The 12,025-nt window shown below is 41.0% G+C and overlaps 1 protein-coding gene across 1 annotated transcript in view; it reads left to right on the top strand.

Moving 5' to 3' along the window:
* The first annotated feature begins 720 nt into the window (after positions 1–720).
* ZNF292 (zinc finger protein 292) overlaps positions 721–12,025 on the top strand; it is a 68,190-nt gene continuing 56,885 nt past the window's right edge. Inside the window, exon 1 of the mRNA XM_009281955.2 lies at positions 721–726. Coding sequence (XP_009280230.2) covers positions 721–726 — 6 coding nt within the window. The remainder of the gene's footprint in view (positions 727–12,025) is intronic.

The raw sequence follows: 12,025 nt of genomic DNA, 5'->3' as shown, positions 1-12,025 counted from the left end.
TTCTCTCTACTGGTTATAGACAGGTCAAGAAAACTGGCTTAGATAGTCATATCCATTTTTTAAGATATTCTCACCTGACCAGATGAATCCAGCCCAAAGCATCTTTCATGTTATGGCTAATATGCCAGGAACAGATACAATCATGCTTTTGTTTTACACTTAGACAATAATCTGAGGTCCGTGGTGTTTCCAAAGTTCTCTGTAACTTCCTACAGGAGGTTAGGAAGGGGAGGAAGGTGAGAATTGATCTTATCTGTTAATTGCCTCCTAGATTCTTTCCCTTTGTCTGTGCTTATTTGTCATCTCTTGTCTTATTTGGTATTTAGCTTGAAAATTCTCTGAAGCAAAGGCTATCCTTTTATTCAAACTATTTTTATCCATGATGACAGCTCCTAGACAGTATAACTATTACAGACCAACACTCTGCTTGCTTGACACTAAGAAAGGAATGCACCTCATCCTTTTAAAGGATGGTGCTGCAAGGGCGGCTGCTGTGATGACAGTAAGCAGACTTTCAGAAACATAATCACCTTCCCAGAGCTACTCCCAGGTAGGGATAACTTCACAGAGACCTAGAGCGTGATAGGCATAGAGAAGCCCACAGACTAACACAAAATGCATTTAACAGTACTTGTTTTGATTTCACAGAAATACGTATTGAGGTCCTTCAGCTTTTAGAGCCTTTGGTACAGGCAGATATTCACAGACTGGTGAAAAACGATGCCGGTAAGTGCTACACAAGATCCTGCAAGCAAACCCTCAGCTCCAACTTCGGGATGTTGATGTCTTTTTCAGGAGTGCACTACACACTACTCTAAGAAGGCAGCCAGAGCTTTTGGCTAACAAGCTAATAAGAACATTTCAATGCCACTGTTTGTTAACTGACTGTATTTTTTCCTGGGAATATCCTTTAGAGTTGTTTTGTTATTTTTTAAATATTTAAAATGCCATATCTAAATGTTAGATGGGAAATTCAGAGATAGCACAACTTTGCTACTTCTATTGGCTAGTACCAAATACTACCAAGTGAAGTATGACTAAGTAACAAATGTTAATATTTGATAGGCCTTATCAAGCTGAAACATGCATTTTTTATTTTAAACAGAGCTTCACTGCAGCACTGAAGCAGGCAGAGTGCACTGGCCAGTGAAACCAGATTTGCTGCTGTTTGATATGCTGCAGAACACGGCAATACAACTGATTCATTACAGTAAATAAGGTCATGAGTTTGCCATTGATTTATTGGTTTAAAGGGTCGCGTGTGTGAAATCAGCTCACTCTGACAGGGAAAAGTAAAGCTCAGTGCCAATGTCTTTGTGTTTTAACAGTTTCCTGGCTGTCTGCTTTAGCTCTTCCACCAATGTTGCTTTAATGTGCAGTGAAACTGAGGAAGCAATGTCCTTGGAAACTTTTTCAGCCCTGATACCCATAGTAGTGTGCTTTAAAAAGCTACATTAAGCAAATCATGAAGTAGGACTCATAGACATATGATCAGTAGTCCTCAGAGCACAACTTACAGAATTGCGCTGTGCAAACAGGCAGGACAGGGAATGTAGTGAGTGATGGGTTCAGTTTCCTGGGGTCTACAAAAGAGTCCTCTATGCCTACCTTCAATTTACATTAGAGTTACTCATCGTGCTGTCTGCGAACCACTGCTGGGTCACAAGATACCTGGGTGGTGGTCTAGCAAATGTTTGCAAGAAGAAGTTTAAATCCTTTGCACATGCTTCCCCTCCCACTCAACCAAATCCTACATACAAAGTTGCAATCAGTACCATCTACAAATGAGGAATGAGCAAGCGCTAACCGCGGAGAAAGTGATTCATCGGTCTAGCAAATTAAAGTCTAACAAAATAAAATTGAATGCAGATGAAAGAGCGGGGAAGAGAAATGAGAAAAAAATCAGGCATGGATATGAACTGATACTTTCATTATTTACCATATTTGGTATGTATCTTTGAGGGTATGGCTACACATATTCTGCAAAATTTACTTGAATAAGCCTGAGATTTGTCTGATTGAACGCTGGTAACTGCAATGTCATATAGACACCTGAGCTGACTGTCCAGATTCCCTCAGAATCAAAAGAGAAAAAAGGCATTTTTAGACCTATTTTTGACAACTATCTCAGGACAAGATAAACTGACCACTCTCCTTGGTTATAAGGGGAACCTAGACAACTAGCTCAGATGTAGGCATCTACAGCTGCACTTCAGATTCTTACATTTGGCCAGATAAAGCTCACAGGAAGCCCCAAATGACCAAAACCTCACTTTTTAGCAGCCCGCCTAAATTTACTGTATCTATTCCCTATTCAACCACTACAACTTTTCTCAGAGCATCACTACAGACACTGAGGTTCTAAAAGCAGGTTAAAAAAGGCCAAGGATGGTATCAAGGCAGGATCTAGAGGCATTCTGCAGGCACCGAATGGCACCAGGACATCCACCGGTGTGGTATGGCCCCGTACAAACACATCAACTCGGTTCCAAAAGAAGTAGAGACCCAGCAGCGTGCTGCCACATCTGAATTACTAAGTTCAGCTGAGAAGCAAGGCTTGTCACCAGAGTCACAGAGATATCCCAGTGCAACTGTATTGCTCCTGTACCCGGGACCAGCATAGCTTAGTCACCTCTGCACATGCTTCCCTGCTTGGCGTGGAGCTCACCCAATCAATCTGCCTGAGGCCAAAGAAAAGACTCGGTGCTTAGAATCATAGAATCTAGAATCATAGAATAGAGTCATAGAATTTAGGTTGGAAAAGGCCTTTAAGATCATCGAGTCCAACCGTTAACCTAGCACTGCCAAGTCCACCACTAAACCATGTCCCTAAGGCCTCATCTACCTGAGGCCAAAGAAAAGACTCGGTGCTTAGAATCATAGAATCTAGAATCATAGAATAGAGTCATAGAATTTAGGTTGGAAAAGACCTTTAAGATCATCGAGTCCAACCGTTAACCTAGCACTGCCAAGTCCACCACTAAACCATGTCCCTAAGCGCCTCATCTACACGTCTTTATATACCTCCAGGGATGGTGACTCAACCACTTCCCTGGGCTGCTAGGCTGGCACACACCCTAGTTTAACACCTCGGCATGCAACTCGCTCACGCCCAGCCGTGACTACGCTCACCTCTGCTATCCTTCCCCACCAACACGCTCTCTCCTTCTATCCCAGTATGCAGAGAGAGATAATTTCCAACAGCAAGTAGACAGTCAAATACAATTTAGGGTAGGGGATCACACCAGGTCTCCGATTGAGCAGTCTGCGGCTGTTTACAGAGCAGCCAGTGGTGTGAAGTCTCATTAACTTTGGTAATGTAGCAAGTCCCAGTGATACCAGAAGCATTTAATCATGTACTTACACGTTGGCTGAGCAGAGGTGTACATAAGCACACATGCTTTGCTGATTACAACAATTTTTTGACACTAAGCACACACACTGCAAAATGGTATTGGGATTGTCAAGTACAAGCTTAGGGAGCCCAGCCCTTGATCCTTAGGGGAAAAAAAAAAGTTAGAGGTGTTTAAGTTACTGGGCTGTGACAAAATTCACCATGAATGTTCAGAGAACTAGCTGAAGTAATGTTTGAATCATTGATGATCATTTTCAAGAAATAACAGCAGGCGAGGAAGGTTCAAACCCTAGAAAAGTATAAATGCAATACTTATTTTTAAAAGAGAGGGTAGAGGACTACGAGCATTTTATACCTGTCAACCTAACTTTTATCCCTTGAAACAGAACAAATTATTAAATAAAGGATTTGTAAATACCTGGAAGATGATAATTATTAAAAAACAGTCGAAATGGGTTTGTCATGAAAAGAATCATGTCAATTGATGCTAATCTCCTTCTCTGACAGGATAATTGCTCTAGCAAATAAGTGCAAATAGCAGATATGATGCATCTTGACAATGACGAGCTTTTGACACTGTCCCACACAGCATTTTCCTAAGTAAGCCACAACAGTGCATTCCAGAGGTAATCAGCAACCCAGTAGGTGCACAACATTTGAAAAATTGTTCTCAAAGTGCAGTAATTGATGGTTTGGTGTCGATCTGGGAAGTTTTCTCCGGAGGAGAGCCACAGGACTTTGTCCTGGGGCCAGTTTTATTCCCCACATCCATTAACAACCTGGGTGACAGCACATGGGTGCGCTGCCACAGTTTGGTGGTGACATCAGGTTGGGCAAAGTGGCAAAGTGCTTTGAAGGATGGAAATAGCACTAAAAATGGGTCTCAAAAATTGAAGCAGCACCCTAAAATCAACCAGACAAAATACAAACCAGACAATGCTTTGGAAAGAGAAATCTAATGAGGGCAGAAAGTTAAATATAGAATAGGAAATGACTGTGTAGGCAGAAAACAATGTGGGAGATCACAAACTAAAGAGTCAACAATGTAATAGATGACACAAAGAGTAATTATTCCACTTAACTCAGCTCTGGCAAAGTCCCAGCAAGCATAGTACTGGGTTCAACATTGGTCACTGTACTCCAAGAAAGATAATGGCAATCCACCAGGGGGGATGTACTACAGCAAGGAGAGTTTAGGAAATACCAACTGTGAGGAAAGCTGAAGGAATGGGGTTTACATGGCTTAGAAATAGAGCAGTAAATTGAGAAATAAAGAGATCAAGGTGGAATATTACAGCAGCATTCCAAAACGTAGGAAGCTGCCATAAAAGATTTGGTGGCCATTGTTCTACCATGACGACTAGAGGAAGGACAAAGATCAGACGAATTTGCAGCAGAGATTTAAGTCGGGTATTATGAATCCGTTCAAACAGTTAGGATTGCAAAGCGTTGAAGCAGGTTATGTCAGAGGCTGTGAAATCTTCCCTCCAGAAGTCCTGATCCTACTTCTTTTGAAATAGCACACAGCAACTTTGTTTGTATGATTAATAAAAATACTAAAAGTGTACATGGTCATCAGTGAGTTTGAAAGGTCTGTTTGGTCTCTGTAAGCCAAAAGTTACTCAACTCCTAATAACTCTGCATCATTGCAACTCCACATCGCAATGATTCAATGTTTCTGTAAGCATGGGCTTGAATGGCAACAGGATCAGACCTACATTTTTCCTTACTCAATGGTGCCTAAGTAATGGAATGTGTGTCTCAGATCTTTTAATGTAACATAATTTAATGCAGTTTTTGTATTTGAATAGTATGCATAAATCACTGCAAAAGAATGGCTATCTCACTGTAAGAAGAGAGCCACTAAACTGTGTGTCCTAGACAAAGGAAATATTTTTCAAGTGGTTTGCCTGAGGGCGGATTTAACAGAGGAAGTTAATGCATTCCAGCAAGAATCTCCATCGCTATAATACCAGTGGATTAATTGAAAGTAAAGCTAAAGCTGTGAGTGAGGAAAATTTGCAGCATAAGGAAAGTTGATGAAAAGTGCGGGATGGCTGTTGAAGATAAATACATAATGTGAAATGAATTTTATTTTAAAATTATTATAGTTTTTCAGCATTTTGTTATTCCCATTACTAACTCTTAGCTAAAAGAATGAGGTTTTCATTTTATTCCAAGAAACCATTTTTTAATCAAGAATTCATTACATTTCCATCTTTTCATTTTCACTGCAGTGGTTTCTTTCTCTGTGCAATGATTTTATCATCTGATTGCAATCAATATTGCTGTAACAGGCAGTACATGTAGTTCATCATCAGTCAGAGAATGGTAAGGGATTACGGAGCATTTATACTACCCATGCTTAAAATCTATCCTTCTGCCTCCTCCTCCTGCCCTTTGCAGGCTGTACCTGTTTTTCCTTCTATTCACACTGGGATCTGTGTTACACCAAAGGTTTTCAGTATTAATTTGCTGAAAAATTCAATGAAATATTCTTTTTTAAAATAAATATGTTGCTGTAAAACATACTCTTGAGAAGCATTTTTATGCTTTATCACAGCAAAGAGCTGTGTGCCACAGCTAAGTAATAAACTGAGTATAAAATAGCTAAATCACAAAGAGTCAGGAATGCAGAATGCAGATCAACATGAAAAACAAAATTTTCTTTTAATTGACCTCACACCTACCAGCAATTTCTTCCTTTACCTCTTAGCAGCATATTCACAGTTGTTATTTTAAATAAATTCTCTCCCCACCCTCCCCAAGTTGTTCACAAGAACTGCCCTATCCTGATGCTCAATCCCTTTTTTCTGTACTCATGAAAAAGATCCAGTTCTTAGACACAAAATTAAAAACAAAAAAAAGTGTTTCTGTGGAATCCTCCTAATTTAAATGCCTATCTTGTCAAATGGGAAAGGGGATGAAGAAAAGAGTGAAATGATGGGGAAACATCTAGGACACCCTTTCTTTCTTTTAATAGTTTTTTTTAAAGTACAGCTGGAACTCTGTTAGATTCTCTCAATGAGAATGAAACTATTGAGGATCCAGGCAGTGTGCACTGGGAAGTGAACAAAGGAAAATGATAAACACAAAAGACAATTGGAAAGGTAGAAAGGCACCATTAATTACAGGTAATAGTATTGGGGTTTGTGTTAAATTATGAAAAATGAGAACATAACCACTCCCTTGCTTTTAAGATAGCTCTGAAACGATTTTGTAAGATTCTCTTTTGAGAAAACAGCTCAAGCCATGACCCAGGCTGTATTTTCAAATGTGCTGTCCTCCCTCATCATTAATTTGCTCCCTCTGAAATAGAAAGGTTCTCCATGCAATCTGAAAATGGATGTCGCAAAAACTTTCTCCTTTCCTCCTCCCAGCTCATGCAGAAAACAACCTACAGTCCATACTCTGCACAGTTAGTTTTTTTTCTTGTTGACAGACATTTAGACCACTTTTATTACTGAGTATAGACCTACACCAGTGATTTTGCATACAGGTGAAAATGATCCCAGCCTTGACAGAAGCCAGCAGTATCATTAAGAAAGATATGACTACATGAGATTAATTTTCTTCCCCCTTTTGGAGTTCATGTTTCATTTGCAATCAATTTTCATGATCAGATCCCCTTGCACAAATCTACCATTTTACTGTTTTCATGAAGTTGCTTTTGTAATGTTGTGGAGGAACACGTAAGTGCCTTAGAAATAGCACTATTTATTGTCTAACATGATAGCTATGTCTGTTTCGACATATTCAGCAATCAGTTAAGACCAGTTTTTCTTCACACAGTACCATGCTTTAGCTTGAAAAGCTTTTGTCCCAACTGATGCTTACTTTTTTCACCTTTTGTTTCACTAAACTAAATGAACCATTTTTATTCTCCTCTCATAAAACAGATTCTCCATTTTACTGACCATCCTTCAAGTCCTTCTCTGTACCTCCTGCAGCGCGATCTCATCTTTTCTGAATAATAGTGACCAGAATTGCACAAATTGTTTCAGATGAGATGAGACCAATGTTTTTATCTGCAGCATCCAATGGAAATAGCTGACCTAGCATGTCGTGTAATTTTAGTAACTTTTTTTGCAGCTGGATCATATCTATGACTTGGTCATCGTCAACTAATACAATGAGCACTTTGTACCCACTGTCACTTCCAACTAATGAGGTTCCCCCTCTAGCAGAAAGTACTGCTATCGGTCTCCTTGCATGTTGTGCTATTAAAATTAATCCATTCTATTATTTAGGTTCTCGAGGTCCTCTAGTCTTGATCCTTCTCATATTGAAAGCATCTCACTGTTTTGTGTCATCAGCACATTTCATTATTACAGCTTATATTTTCATACCTCCATCATTAATGGAAATTTCTGGCTGAATAAAGATCTTCTGATGTTTCAGATGGGTATGTGATAGGTTTTTTGCTTTCATCTCAAATGTGGAAACATTCATTTTCATATCCTCTTTCTCATTAGCCCCTGCTTTAATTTCCTTTGTAAGGAAACTCAGCTGGGCTTCTGACAATTCTCACTTTATTCTTACCCTTCTTAATATTTTTCAAGCAATCATTTTGTTCCATTCCTTTCAAGCTCTTGATTGTTCCCAATAACCTTTTTGAAGTGCCTATTTATCCAGCTGGGACTGGCTGTCCCTCTTGTTTGAGATATGAATTCCAGATACTTTTTTGCAGAGACTTGACAGATGCCAAGCCTTCTCCACATGCAAGTCCTCGATCACCTAGACACAGTTGTCATCACCAACTCATTCCCTTAATTTCTCAGTTTGACCTTTAAAATTAAGAACCTTAGTTATCAACATACTTTTGCTTCAAGTAGTATTCTTCCTAATAACCTTACAAAAACTATTTCTCTCCAGACTTGAACCCAAACATCTCTAGCATGTCTTCATGCTCTCTAACAGAAGCTCTTTGCCGCATTTCCCCAACGCTGACTCAAACAAGTTCTACTTTATCTTTCCTATCACTGTTTGTTTCTTTAATATCTATCACACTGCAAATTCTAATCCTCCATCAATCACCTTTGCCTCCCAAACACCATGAGTGTTTTAATATTTGTGTGTTCCTGTCCTAATTTCTATTCTGTCATATCTTCTGTTATCCCTAAAAGGTCTAGTTTTGTTGCCAGGACTCCAATGATACACAAACATCACAGTTGTTTCTTGCTAACACAACATTCTCCCTGGAAGAGTTAATAGTCCTCTTCCTAACTATCAGCTACATACAGTCTAAGCAACATCCTCATCACTATTCCAACTCTTTCTCCTTGCTGTCCATCATCCTAACCTCTGATACTCCTCTTGCTATTTGCTTGATTTTCCTCTTCCAGCATCTTAAAACCAGTAGTGGGACATCACATAAATTGTTTCTTTTTTAAGAACAACCGATAGGTAAATAACCCACATACAGGGGAGCTTAGATCATGAAGACTCCTTTTGCTCTTATGCATTTCCAGCCAGGCCCAGCATCCCAAAACATACAACCAGAGTATCTGAAGAGCCATAGGATGTGCCTCCTCTTAATGACGGGTTTATTCAGGACATGAGAATCGAAGTGTGGAGCTAGGAAAACATCACACTGTGGAAATACTGAGTCAGTCAAGGAAGCAGCAAGAGTAAGAGAGCGGGGAGGAGCATATCTGAATCCCAAAGGAATTTCTGATGATGAGGAATCTTTACTGCCACAAGCCCTTATCTTAAATCTTTATTTCTAGTACACCCTAGTAATAAGCCTGTCAATTCCTCTTAACAAGAAATTCCATCTTTGTGCTGGTGTAAAATTCAGGTCCTTTCCCTTCTAGTCTTCCATCCTTTTTCTGTTCTTTCTCACAATCTCCACCCTCTTTTTATTCCTTGGACTGTTTTGGTTGGTTCCCACCCCCACCATGGGATTCGTTGTCCTTCCCCTTATACGCATCTTTCTCATCTGCTTCTTTCTTCTCTGTATTTTCCAGTACAGCAAATGCCTTCGTTGACTATATTTCCCTTGCAATAGTAAGCCTACTCTCTCTTATATTCACATTCTTTCACTGTCACATAGTCTCATATGTATCTGAAAAGACTGTCTTCTCCACGCAATCTCTTTCTCTCCTGTCACTGTCAGGCACCAGCTCTTCTCTTCCATGAGCTCTATGTACCACAGTGTAGTTTCTGTCAGGACTCAAAGACAGGACAAATACCATAGCTTTTTTATCTGGTCGTGCCCAGCATTTTTTTCCTCTTCCTCAGGCCACCGCCACGCTTGCCTTGGTAGCTGTCATCACATTCTCACTGTTGTCAAACAAGAAAAAAAGAACTCCTCCCTTCTTCACCACTGTTTGTGGTCATTCCTTCTACTTACTAATTCCTTTCTTGGTCTCTTAGATGTAAGCTTAGCAATTAACTGCCCGTGAACCGTGATTAAAGACAGGAATCCTCCCTTGCACAAGGCCCCTGGAGGCCTAAGTGCAAGCCCTCTTCAGGTTAGGACAGCTGAAGGACAGGCTTCTTTCCACTTGACCCTGATGAGAACAAAACAAACAACCCTCACTCTACCAGCTCCAAGTGCTAACCTTTTGCATGAGCAAGAAACTCATGCTCCACATTTCTCCTTCCTTCCTGGCCTGGGCTCAATTCAGAAAACCCTCTGGCCAAGGAGGAAACAAAACAGCAAGCTAAAACAAGGACAGACTATGAATATGAATTTGGCTATTGTGGTTTACCCTTAAGTGAAAATAATTACAAATAGCGCAATATAGGACTGAAAGAGTTATCCGGAGGAGAAGTTCTTTTAGCTCCTGCAGATAAATTAAGTGATTGAGAAAGAATAAATACGTCTTTGTGCAGTTGTTTCTGGTATTTGCATCACTTACTTATTAGTACTGGTGTTATCGGCAGTTTGGTGGTGAGGAATACATGCAAACCAGTCAGATTTTTCAAGTACTACATTAAGCCTTAAAAGGGAAAGCTGAAAGTTTTCTCTTCTTCTGCTTGGAACAGAATGGGTTTCAAGTACAGCAAAAATCAGAAACTTCAAAGTTTTCAGGCTTACAATGGCAAATAAGATATTTACTTGGTTACTTGTATGGGAAACTAGAAACATTAGAAATACATGCAAACCAGTCAGATTTTTCAAGTACTACATTAAGCCTTAAAAGGGAAAGCTGAAAGTTTTCTCTTCTTCTGCTTGGAACAGAATGGGTTTCAAGTACAGCAAAAATCAGAAACTTCAAAGTTTTCAGGCTTACAATGGCAAATAAGATATTTACTTGGTTACTTGTATGGGAAACTAGAAACATACCATTCTGGGTTTACTGCCATGACCCAAAATATGGGTCAGACCCCCAGGCCTGTCTCCAAAACGTTGCATATTCAATACTATCACTGTGAATGTCTATACTTGCAGACTAACGTTTATGCAATCTTGAAGGAATCTCTTTTCTTCCCAGCTCTGATTTAGTGTTCGTTCCATCATACGCCTCAGCTTTCAACTGTATGCAAGTAGGTAGCGACACTTCTACTTCATGACAAAAAAAAATAGAACATGATCATCAAATCAGTCCAATGGTCATAAAAGCTAGCGGATGTAGGATATTGTATTAAACCTGGGTCCGAGCAAGACTGACTGACATACTGAGGAGTATGCAGCTACAGTCTCTTCCAGCCAAAAAAGTGTTACACCTGATTTTAGTTAGTGCAAAATACCAGAGTGTTCCTCATTTTCCAGAGGATGTGAAAGGTCCAGCTTAACACAGTGCACCTTCTCTCACTGCTGGCTGGCTAAGAGAAATGATCCAGTCCTGACAGACAGTGCTTTCGCTGCAGTAACACATTTCCTCCTCACTTCCTTGATGAACATTGGCAACGTGAAGAGTGTGAAACCGTCAACCCGTGTCAACCTATACAGCCTAGAAGACTGCAAAACACATATCCATACCAATTCAGTGCCCATCAGGTCCATGTTTGCCTCCTTGTCAGATTCAATGCCTCAGGCCAATCTCCAGTATTTCCAATACTTGTGACAGGTGAAAGAGTCTCCTCAGCTTCTCGGGCAGATGCAGGGGAGGTCAGTGCCCATCACTGGAGCTTTCCACTGTTCTGAGAACATCACCAGTGTGCGAGAGGGAGCTCAGCCCAGCACTAGGACCGCGTGGTCAGCAAAGCCCTCCAGAACCTCCAGATCTCAATTGCTTCATTTGAAGAGCAAAGCCGTACTTCTCACTTTCAATTATAATAAAAGCAGGACGATCCAGGTATGAAGAAGACAACTCAGTGGCATCCTTGAGGCTAACACACCCCATTACTTCCTGCAGAGGAAGAAAGAAGAGGGAACAACATGCAACAAAACTCCAGCGGTGTTGACCATGGCTGACCCAGCGGTGGTTGGTGCCGCCCGGCACTCTCGGGCAGGAGCGGGGAGTAAATAACCCATTCAGGCCCCTGGGGAGAGCCACAGCCTCGCTCCATGCAACGACAGCCGGCGAGGGGGACGCAGCTCTGGTACAACCAGGCCACAAGTAAACTGTCGCCACCTTCAGAGCTCGAGGGACAGCGGCGAGGGCCGCCCCAGCGAGGCCCTTCCGCGGCAGCCCCGGGAGGCAGGGCAGCCCCCGCAAGCCCGGGCCACCGCCATTTGCTGCCATTTGCCGCCAAAACCCATCGGTGGGAGGGCGGGGA

The sequence above is a fragment of the Aptenodytes forsteri genome, unplaced genomic scaffold (genome assembly GCF_000699145.1).
Source record: "Aptenodytes forsteri isolate BGI_AS27 unplaced genomic scaffold, ASM69914v1 Scaffold20, whole genome shotgun sequence".
In the NCBI taxonomy this organism is placed as follows: domain Eukaryota; kingdom Metazoa; phylum Chordata; class Aves; order Sphenisciformes; family Spheniscidae; genus Aptenodytes; species Aptenodytes forsteri.
This window is presented reverse-complemented; position numbering and strand designations above follow the sequence as displayed.